This window comes from Gastrolobium bilobum, unplaced genomic scaffold (genome assembly GCF_033153095.1).
Source record: "Gastrolobium bilobum isolate Gb01-03AN ecotype WA unplaced genomic scaffold, APGP_CSIRO_Gbil_v1 utg7684, whole genome shotgun sequence".
NCBI classification, from domain to species: domain Eukaryota; kingdom Viridiplantae; phylum Streptophyta; class Magnoliopsida; order Fabales; family Fabaceae; genus Gastrolobium; species Gastrolobium bilobum.
In genome coordinates, this window is record NW_026897041.1 from 125599 (window position 1) to 136714 (window position 11116).

Consider the following 11116-nt stretch of genomic DNA (forward strand, 5'->3'; position numbering starts at 1 on the left):
CCATCGAATACTGGCTGATCCCTTGGGTTCTATTTTTCAAATAACACAACACATCATAGGAAAATAAAACTTCAATAGCTAAAATCACATAATAGGGGGGAGGGAACACTATACCGAAGGAAAAGGAGGAAAAACTTAAAGGGGCCGTTGGGTAGAAAGACTTTGTTAGGATTCCTGGGAAATTGAAAGTGAGAATCTTATTTATCTATGTTTAGTACAAGTTTTTTAAAATTTTCCCGAGAATCTTATTTTCTCGGGATTTTATTTTGTGTGTAATTTTTTTTGAAAAAACCATCCAGGAATACCATTCAAAAGGTGGTATTCTAGGATTTCTATGGAAAAGGAAAATTTAATACAACTAAACATAGTATCAAACAAATTAACCCAATATTTTCAGGAATATATTAGTCTACCAAACAACTTTTTGATAACATTCTCAGAAAACTCATTTTCTCATCATATTCCTGGAAATCGTCCCGGATAAAAAAAAATTTCTCCTCTACCAAACGCCCCCAAAGAGTAATTAAAAAATAAAAACTAGGCAGTTTCCTTTTACAATGGATCATTTAATCTGAATGATATCTATAGGCATCTCACATGTGAGAATTCCTTGGCATCCTTGGATCTCACCATTCACCAACCTATCCAATAAGAATAAAGTGTTGCCTTGCGGGCAGAAAGAATTGAGAAAATAAAATGGCAAACCTAAATAATAAAGTTCACACAACCAGCCAATCATAAGAAACAGCAAGCAAAAACTACTAAAAAATTAAAACAACAGAAGAGGGGCAGAGAGAATAAAAGCTTAAAAGGAACCAACATAAACATTGATGTGACTACAGTAAGCTGTAAAAGTCAAATAAATATTACTTGAATAACAACAGAATCATCAGTACTCTAAATATTACTTCAGGGGTCAATCTAAAAGTGCACAACAACAAACTCAAATGGACACAGCCAATTTCACTCAGAAAAATCAGTACTGCTACCTCCTACTCGCTTTACAGATCTTTTACCTCTTGTGCCTTGTTAGAAGCACTTGTAAAAGTGGTTCTCCGTCAAATAGAGGCCCATGTGATTCTTCCTAGCTTGGAGCAGATGTATGTGATTGAAAAAGTTGCTGGCTTGGAGCTGATGTATGTGGTTGAAAAAGTTGCTGCAGCTGTGGCTGAGGCAGTATCTGGGGATATTGCTGTTGATAAATCTGTGCCTGTGGCAGTTGCTGAGGCAGCGGCTGTTGCTGTGGCGGTAGCTGTAGCGGTAGCGGTTGTGGTTGCTGCAGTTGTTGTGTTTCATCCCTTGATGATGCTTTAAGGTCCAAATTTGCCAGTATTTCCAACTCTTGCATTGCTGCAATTGCAGTGACTGGACTTTCATGGTTAAAATAAGGCTTCAGCATACCAAGAGATTCCTTCACTTTTGATTGCTGTTGAATTTAAGAATGGAAGCATGAAATATAACATATTTGAAATATGATAAATAAATGAGCATCCAAACGGAAGATTATTTCAACTTACAAAGTAATTAAGTTTCCTACTTAGATCTTCATTAGCAACCTTTTGCGCTGAAGTAGCAGCCGTTGCTCCCTATTTCACAAAGAAAAAAAAAAATGCAGTTGAATATGCAAATGAGAACAACTTCCATAAATTTAGAAAGCAAAAAAGAAGGTAAGCCAAGCATCAATAATAAAGTAATTTAAATTCATAACATAAGAATAATTTTATTAAGTATATCGGGAATAAAAAAGGATTCGTTTTTTCTGCAGTTACAGCAGATAAGTTATCTGCAGTAAGACCAATATGACGTCGTTTTGGGACGGAAATCATGGTATTTTATAATTTTAATGTATTTTAGGGTTATAATCGTCTTTATATTTATAATATTTTAAGATTTCAATACCAAAACGACATCGTTTTGAGAATAAATGCAGATAACTTATCTGCATTTACTGCAGAAACATTTTTCCCAAAAAAAAATATTTAAAAATCACACAAAACCATTGATATAGAACTTGCAGCTGTACATATTATCTATAATCCATACATTTCTTTATTCAAACTACATAATCCACACGTCATAGAGGGCTGAATGTTACCCTTTTTTGCTGAGAGTCTTAATGTTACACTTGTCCTACATAGTGAACACTCAAACCAAACATAAATTCGAAACTTTTCAGCAGACATTACCATTAGACATTTCCACCTATTATCACCTGCAATCCAAATTTCAACCCCTCTGCCCAAAAAAAAGAGAGAGAGAGAGAGAGAGAAATAATGCTATAATGGTTTAATCAAATGGTCCAATAAAATACAAATGTTTTCCCCCCTCTGCTTACTTAATACAAAATATAACAAATTAGATTTTTTTGTCTCTGTTAAATACAAAAAATCAGACACTAAATCCTGCCCTCTACATTTTCATTTCCAGGTAAATTGTTTCCAAAAGTCAACTGGCATAAGGTTTTAATACTATTTGCTTTAGGTAACCAATCATTCAATCTAGTACGGAAATTCAAAGTGTCCACCCTATAAAATTATTTAATTTTTGAAAAAAAAAAGTAAAGAAAATATGTACTACAACTAAGCTTATCAAGCTAACATAAATGCAACACTGTTAACTTGAAAGCAGAACAAAAAAAACAGAAAGAATCACAAACATTTAGAACTCAGATGTCAGTTATGCAGCAAAAAGTATCACCTTTGGGCGGCCCACGGGCCTCTTGGGCCTCCCAACGACGGCAAGCTTCGGAGGACGACCCTGCCTCATCACGGGCAAGACCACCCCGCTTCCCCTTCGGCGACCACGACCACGGGCGACACCACCAATCACAGGGGGTGGCGGAACTCCCACACCAGGAACTGCAGCGGCAATCTTCCTGGGACGCCCTCTGGGCCTCGGTGACCAAATGGATACAGAAGCAGTCGGACCAGTTGGCGGTAATGTTTCCGCGGGCACGTCAGGAGCAGGGGCGGCGAACGGTATAACGGTTGGTATCGATTGAATTTTGGGTGGGCGGCCCGGGCGTCGCTTGAGCCCATTCGAGATTGTCGACACGGATTTGGGCTTAGGAGGACGGCCGGGCCTCTTCGGCAACCTAGATCTCCCCGTCCCAGGTGGGCGGCCTCTTCTGACTGGAACCGCGGGGCCCACGCCAATCTTTCGAGGACGTCCCGGGCCTCTTTTCATGATTTCAGTTGAAGGCTCATCCGCAAGCCCAAGCGCGACCCAGACGGGCTCAGCATTCTGCGGCACAAAGGATTGGGGCTGGTGCTGGGGCTTGAGCTTGGGGGGCCTACCGCGGCCCCTTGGGGTTTGAAGAGGAGCGGCGGTGGTAGAAGGGGGAAGTGAAGCATCAGCATCAGCATCAGCATCAGCAACAGCATGAGGATGAGGATGAGTATCAGATCTAGGGGGAGGGAGCTTGTAAGATTTCTTGACCATAACGAGAAGACCAGTGGTTTTCAAGCGCTTGAGGTGGTGAGTCAACAAGGCCGAGTGAGTCGGTGGAAGGTCTCTGTACACTTGCTCTATGTACTTCCCTATTGCTCGCTTGCTCGACCCGTCCTTCTCCTTCAACGCTCCAATTGCTGTGTATATCATCTGACACACACCCATATATACAAAAACATCCCTTTTATTATTGTTATTGCTGTTTCAACAAAAACAAACAAACAAAAAAACAAAGCATCGTCATCTTACCTCGTCATAAGGGGGATGATTGTGGTTGGCAGTAGGAGGAGCAGCAGCAGCTGGGTTGGAGTTAGGGATGGGGATGACGTTGGCGGCGGGGGGTACGTGATTGTTGGGTTCGAGGGTGAAGGGGACGGCAGTGGTGATGGTGGTGGGCAGAGGAGGAGGAGGAGGAGGGATCGAAGTTGGGTCCATGGAAAGATAGAGAGAGAGAGAGAAAAAGGGGTGGATTCGAAAATTGGAATAGAAGAATGGGATGGAGAGAGAAAAATAGATAATTATTACTAAGAGATGAGATGAGAAGTGAAGTGAGAGAGAGTTAGGGGTAGATTCAAGGGACAGAGGTAGTGTTGTGTTGTGTTGTGTTGTGTTGTATGATGTCAGTTCAGTGATGGGGGCAATTCTCACCGTTGATTATAGCCCCTTCCTTTCACTTATTTCCTTGCTTCCCTCCCTCACACTCCATCTTTCCTCTCTCATTCTTCTCTCTTTTTTTTTTAATTTAGTTTTTGAGAAATATTAATTTCATTTTATATTAAAATAATTTTTATATGTTAAAGAGAAAAAAAAAAAAAGGTACGATCCACCGTTAAAAAAAAACGTGATTTTCGAAGTAAATAACATGAGATAATCATCTCATTTAAAATGAGGGTAATATTTTCCTTTTTTTTTTTTTTACAGAAAAGTGTATGTTATTTTAAATGATGTAAAATGATCTCATTTAAAGTGAGTGAAAGAGATAAATTATGGGAAAGAATGAGTGAACAAAAAAATAAAAGTGTGGGTCCTACTTTTTTGTAAGAGTAAAATGACACAACTATTTTAATTTGCAGTTATGCCCCTTGGTTTTACTAAAGGTTTAATTATCTTATGTTATAAGGGATAAAATTATCTTTTACACATATATAGAAGTGTGTGAGATTCATGTAGAGTCATATAAAAAGAAAATAGAGGAAAAAATATGTGTCTCACATATTTTTATATTTTTGACATAATATTTTTGGATTTTATGTTTATCATTTAACATAATATAACTTCACTTTCCTACACACACATTAAAGAGGTGGGGTCCACATGTTTTTCTTTCTCTTTCATCATTCTACTTTCTCTCTCCCTTTTGATGTGAGAGTTGGAAACGACACTTACATTATGTTACATAACACTAATAAAACCCAATATTTGTAGGGTATTATTTTCTGATTCAATTTTCTCTAGTCACCTTATACTCGAAATACAGTTCCAACTTACCCGATTTCTCTGGCCCCAAAAATTTTTCAAAAATTTATTTAAGTCAGTTGCCAACTTATCTTATATAAGTGATGAATTCTCTCGTACACATGCAAAATGCAACGAGAGTCTCGCTTTGAGTTTTTATTTTTTTTCGGATCCTAATTGCACCCTGTGTATGTGTATGAATGAGAGAATTTTAACATGAAGAAGTAATATATACCCATATTTTTAATACAATAACTGCACCGACAAAAAAAAAGGCGTTTGTCTTCTTGTCCGAGAAAGAAAAAATAAATTGATTAATGTTGATATTTAAAAATATATGTGATATGTGTATCTTATAATTTGTGATTCCATCATTACTCTCATATATAAATATTACGTTTTTCATTACGCTGTTTGATATGCAACTGAACTTTTTTATTACAAAATAAATTTTATGAAATAGAGTGCTTATTTTTTAGAATAAATATATTTTTTAATTTTACTTCTTTCTACTTAAAACATGTGAATTATTATTATTTAATATACTTTTATGTTTTTATAAATTATTAATTGCTTTCAAATTTTGTTTTAACGTTATAATTTTTTTTCCTTTTACATATGTTAACTGCTCTTAAAATAAATATTTATAAGGACAACGTTACTTTTTTAAAAGGGATTAGTGTTTGCTATTTAAAGGATATAAAGTAATTCATTTTAATGATTGTTCTTTTTAAAGGATAAATATTTTTCTTTTTTTAAAAACTTTAAATTTTAACTGTTTATTTTCTCAAACTTTAATCTTTTTAATTTAAATTACATATACGATCGAGTTCTTAAATTTAATTTGAGTTAGGTTAATTCTCACCACAAAAAGCAAAAGGTGTAATAAGTGTTAAATGATATTTAATTAATCAGATTTGACTTCAAAAGGGGTAATATCGAAATTTTAAAGTCTATTTAATACTGAAGTATGACATGCACGATAATAATTATATGGGTTTATTTTTTCTGCAATTAATGTAGAATTTATATTGAATCTAAAATAATGTTATTTTGGGACAAAAATTAAAGTATTTTTATAATTATAATTTATTTCAGAATTATAATAATTTTTTTTATTATAATTTTTTAATTTTTCAATTTAAAATATTGTTGTTTTAAGAATGAATGTAGATAATTTATTTACGTTAACTGTATAAATATTAAAGCCTAGTTATATATAAATTAAGCTACAGGTGTATCCAAAAAAGAAAAGAAAAGTTAAGTTATAGGTTATCTTCAAAGGATAAACGGGAATAGACAATAATCGAAGTTAAAGGACCAACAGAGAATAATGCGTATGGGATGAGAAGATCAACTATTCACATTTTTAACATGCTTAGCAAAACTATTTGTAGTCTCAATAAAACAATCACAAGATATAGGTTAAGAATAAGTGTCTCACCTTGTGATAACATTATGGACTAATCTATATTCATAACGTTAATTCAATCAACCTCTCATTGTGACATCCAATTAAATTAACCCAATTTTTACTGCAAATGTTATTATGTTATAAATCCAATATGAATAACTTAAATATTTTTATAATGCCAACCACGCATGCTAAATGAAGGCAGCTTATATGACTAATGCCAATTTTACTTCTTGTTGGCTTTGATACCTCTTTTGTTCACATATTTATTTAATTGCATAATTTTTGTTAACCTCCTCTTGTTATTTTATTTTAGAAATATTTTATCGGTTCATCGCTTCGCGATTAGTCCGATTCAGAGCGGGTCCAGGATTAAGGCTTTAAACTCCTCTCAAAGGTGATACTGGAGTCGTTATTTTATTTCTATGCATCAGGATGCGAATAAAATAAAATCATATGAGCACCACCAAAAAAAAATAATAATCATACGAGGCAACGCAATTTCAACAAGTTTTGATATCTAAAATTTAGGGACTACAATTCAATTGATAGCATTTTAGAATGAGAATATTCCCATGGTTCAGGGGATTTTAACAAAGTAATAACATGAGTCGAGAACATCTCCATTCATTAAGTAAAAGATTCAGTTTATTAATTCACCCAAAAAAAATTCAAATTTAAACAAACCCAAGCATCTCCCGCCATTTCGAAAAACTAGGGGGAGTACCCTCGTTGGAATTAATTGGTGTTGTCAATAACTGCGAATCTATTACTGACAATGGTCCCGCGCGACAAAGAGTACAGAGCTGTTGTTTCCACTGAACTATGTTTATTATTATCTTATTATGCAATTAGTTGTTGGATTGAATCATCTCATCATAAGAAGAGTCGTCACAAATATTAATTATTTAACAAGTTGCTTGATAGTTGACCAAAATGGTTTTTAGAAGAATTTATTAAGTTTTATGTATATTTTAGGATTTTTAAAATTTAAGTAAAATATAAAAATATGAATAATTTTATATGTCTTGAAAGAATAAATTTCAATTTAATATATGCGGCGAATATATTTTAGGCACAACTTCTAAAAAGATAAACAACACTGATGAATTGTAATTTATACGATACATAACTCTATGGGCAAAAAAGTGGGTTTGTTGTCATAGAGTGCAAAATCATATAATATTGTGTGAATTAGTTTTACCAAAAAAGAAAAAGAAAAAAAGTTCGTGTTATTTTATATAAATTTATAAATAATGTTGTGATGGTAAAGAGATATATGAGTTGTATTTAGCGTGTTGTCACTTCTATAAAATATAATTAACAGTTGTATAGCATTAATGTATTATGATGGTATAGTATTAATGTGCTATGATTATAGTATTAATAGTAGTTGTACGTAGTTGTAGCATTGACGATAATTACAATTGTAATTAATACTACAATTTATAATAGTAACCATTATCAATATTCCAATAATAATTATTATTGATTCTATAATTGTAGTTATCATCAATACTATAGTGGTAATTATTATTAATACTACAATCGCAACAACAGTAATTTGATCAATATATTTATTTTGTAGTTTTTCTCTTAAACTATGAAACTAACATGATAAGAACTTGTGACTGCTAAAAATGGTCAGGGAAAGAAAGTCTGTGAGTGGTAGTATCAGTGTGCACCTCGCCTCGGTAAGAGATTGAACCTTTTTAGCCATTGAAAAGGACTAAACGATATCAACTTGCAACATATAGTAACTCAAAAAAATTGGACCGTTACAAAATAAACATTTTTTTTTTGGTAAAGGAGGGAAATAACAGAATTACATATTAACAAGCCTAGGTGTCTTGGGATTTGCTGCAACCATTAAAGATGAGGTTGTTTCTTTCTTGCCAAAAACACCAACATGTGACTCCGAAAAGAATATACCATTGTGGAAATTTAGAGTTAGAACTCTTATTACACAAGTTAGTTGCAAGCCAGTTTCAGAGATTAAGTTAAAGAAGATGGGCACCTAATCCCTACCAATCAGTTTCAACCAAACAGACCTTGAAAACGAGCAATCTCTAAAGATGTGAAGGTAGTCTTCTAGAGGAGAGGAGCATCGCGGGCATGGGTTCAAAGCCCCCATGTGCCTTCTGTTCCACTCAGCATTGGCAAAAAGCTTTTCACTAATGAGAAGCCAAACAAAGTTCCTCACCCTTTGCAGCCCCCCCAATTCCAATCCATATTCCAAGCACGATCAGCAACGGGAGCAATATTAGATTTAAGGAACCTGTAAACAGCCTTGACAGAAAAAGCTCCATCATTTGAGCCATCCCAAATGACCCCATCCTTTCCATCCTCTAAAGAGGGGGGAACAATGCCTGTTATCCAAGACAGAGTTTCCACAGAGAGAAGTTGGTTCATCATTCCCCAATTCCAAGATTCGTCCAGAGTAACATAGTACTTCACTGTTTTCACTGAGGGGGGGTTTGCTTGAAAATAAATTTTAAGAATACTAGATTAATGTAATTATTAGGTATCCATAGAAAAAGTTGAATAGATGGAAAAATTAAAAAAAAAATAGTTTGGTTCGACAAAATTTTATCAAGAAAATATATGACAAAAAGTGTGTCAATAGTGCTTTACCCGAATTTTCTCAAAAAACCACCCTCAAATCGGGAGTTTCTAAACAGTTCAAATTACTATCTTTCTCAAAAAGCCAAGCATTTCACATAGATGGAATTTCGTCAAAACCTGTTGAACCAAACATTGATTTTCTAAAAACTAAACTTCATTTAACTAGGAAAATCTCAAAAAACATGAAACCAAACGCCCCCTCAAGGGCCTTTTGACTCTACTAGAGTCTTTTTTATAAAAACTATCACCGGAATAATTTCAAAGTGATAAAATATATCACAATAATGCATTACGACGCGGCATACTGAATATCACATTGAGAAATGATAGTGTATGTGACGCGTTCTTTGCAAGCATGAGGACCAGTCACGGGTTGATGGAAGAGACAGCATCTGACATGGTCCGCGGTTCTGTTGCAGCCGCGTCTCAAACATGTTCTCCAACCAACCGCGTCCAAGCCTATATATTAAACCCTCACCAGCTAAACGTTCCCTTCCACCTAAAACTTCCTTCTGCATTGGTGTTTTGCATTTTACTTTGCCTTTTCCCGTTTTGCTATGCAGAAGCTGTGTTTCACCTAAAACTTCCTTCCACCTAAACGTTGCCTTTTGCATTTCATATTTAAAGAGTTGATTTGAAGTGTTTTGTTCAAAGTCATATATTATATTCTTCGTTTTATTTATTATTCTTTTGTTATGACATACTAATTTTTTTGCATTTAATGCCTTCCCTGTACGAATTATATAAAACAGACATACAGTTTAATAATATTAATACCAATTAAATATACAACAGTAATAAAGTTTAATAATATTAATACCAATTAAATATACACCAGTAATAAGGTTTAATAATATTAATATAGCATATTTAACAATTTCAATAGATTAAATAATACTAATATAATAAGCTTTCTATGAAATTAAATATTAAATAGTAATAGTAAAAATAATATCAAATTATAAAATCTAAATACACTAACCTAACATTTAACGCTAACAAAAATCGAAACTCAAAAACCAACATAAATAAGACCACTACCCTAATATATTTAAGGGAAAACTTTATTTTCACCCACCGTGGTTTTGTGATTTATCATTTGACTCCATGTGGTTTAAAACTTATCAATTAGATCCACTATGGTGAGATATTTTGTCATTCAATCTCCTATGGTTTCAAATTTTCACTTAGACCCCTTGGTTATAAAAAATTGGGAAATCTTCATTTTCACCCATTGTGATTTTGTGAGGTTTAAAGTTTTTCCTTAAATATATTAGGGTAGTGGTCTTATTTATGTTGGTTTTTGAGTTTCGATTTTTGTTAGCGTTAAATGTTAGGTTAGTGTATTTAGATTTTATAATTTGATATTATTTTTACTATTACTATTTAATATTTAATTTCATAGAAAGCTTATTATATTAGTATTATTTAATCTATTAAAATTGTTAAATATGCTATATTAATATTATTAAACCTTATTACTGGTGTATATTTAATTGGTATTAATATTATTAAACTTTATTACTGGTGTATATTTAATTTCGTCAAAACCTTATTAGTATGTTATAACAAAAGAACGCGTCACATACACTATCATTTCTCAATGTGATCTTCAGTATGCCGCGTCGTAATTGACAACATCTATTTCCCATATTGTGGATCCAGTCCATCATGAATCAAGTCCAAGTTCAAGCCCATCATGAAGCAAAGCATCAGGACTCAGTTAGCTTTAGTTTTCTGTTCATTAGCTCATTGTACAGTTAGTTCAACTAACTTATGCACGTGTGCATTAGCTTCGATCTGTTAGTTTGTTAGTGAGTAAGTTAATCAGTTGTAACTATTTTTAGTTAGCTTAGTTAGCTGAGTCAGCTTACTTTCCTTTCTTAGGTTTCTGTATAAAAGCCACACTTGGCTTGTATTGTACACACTTTTCACTTTTACTCAATATATTCAAGAAATTATTTCACATGGTATCAGAGCAAAGCTCTGGTACCCCACTCTTCCGCTACAAATTTTCAATTTCTGATTGAGCAATGGCAAGTCAAGAAGGACTTCCAGATTTTCTTACAAACCCTGCAAATTCGTTTTTTCTTCATCCTAATGAAAGCCCTGTGTTGGTATTAGTGAATCCGATTCTTGATGGAAAGAACTACCACAGTTGGGCGCGAGCAA

The 11116-nt window shown here is 33.7% G+C and overlaps 1 protein-coding gene across 2 annotated transcripts; it reads right to left on the reverse strand.

The window, feature by feature from the left end:
• Positions 1-815: 815 nt before the first annotated feature.
• Positions 816-4017, reverse strand: LOC133303614 (histone H1-like). Of its 2 annotated transcripts, XM_061503543.1 has the most exons (5): positions 3700-4017; positions 3407-3600; positions 2698-3331; positions 1518-1586; positions 816-1426 (listed from the first exon to the last, which is right to left on the reverse strand). In XM_061503543.1, the coding sequence occupies exons 1-5, from the start codon at positions 3883-3885 to the stop codon at positions 1085-1087; spliced, it is 1425 nt and encodes a 474-aa protein (XP_061359527.1). In that variant the 5' UTR covers positions 3886-4017; the 3' UTR covers positions 816-1084. The 2 variants fall into 2 exon arrangements, with proteins under 2 accessions (XP_061359527.1, XP_061359526.1); XM_061503542.1 differs by having other exon boundaries at positions 2698-3600.
• Positions 4018-11116: the final 7099 nt, after the last annotated feature.

Coding starts and splice junctions, on each gene's coding strand:
- LOC133303614 (XM_061503542.1), bottom strand. CDS start 3,885: ATGGACCCAACTTCGATCCCTCCTCCTCCTCCTCCTCTGCCCACCACC. Junction 1,587..2,697: donor GGCCCGTGGGCCGCCCAAAG/GTGATACTTTTT, acceptor TTTGTGAAATAG/GGAGCAACGGCTGCTACTTC. Junction 1,427..1,517: donor GTAGGAAACTTAATTACTTT/GTAAGTTGAAAT, acceptor TAAATTCAACAG/CAATCAAAAGTGAAGGAATC.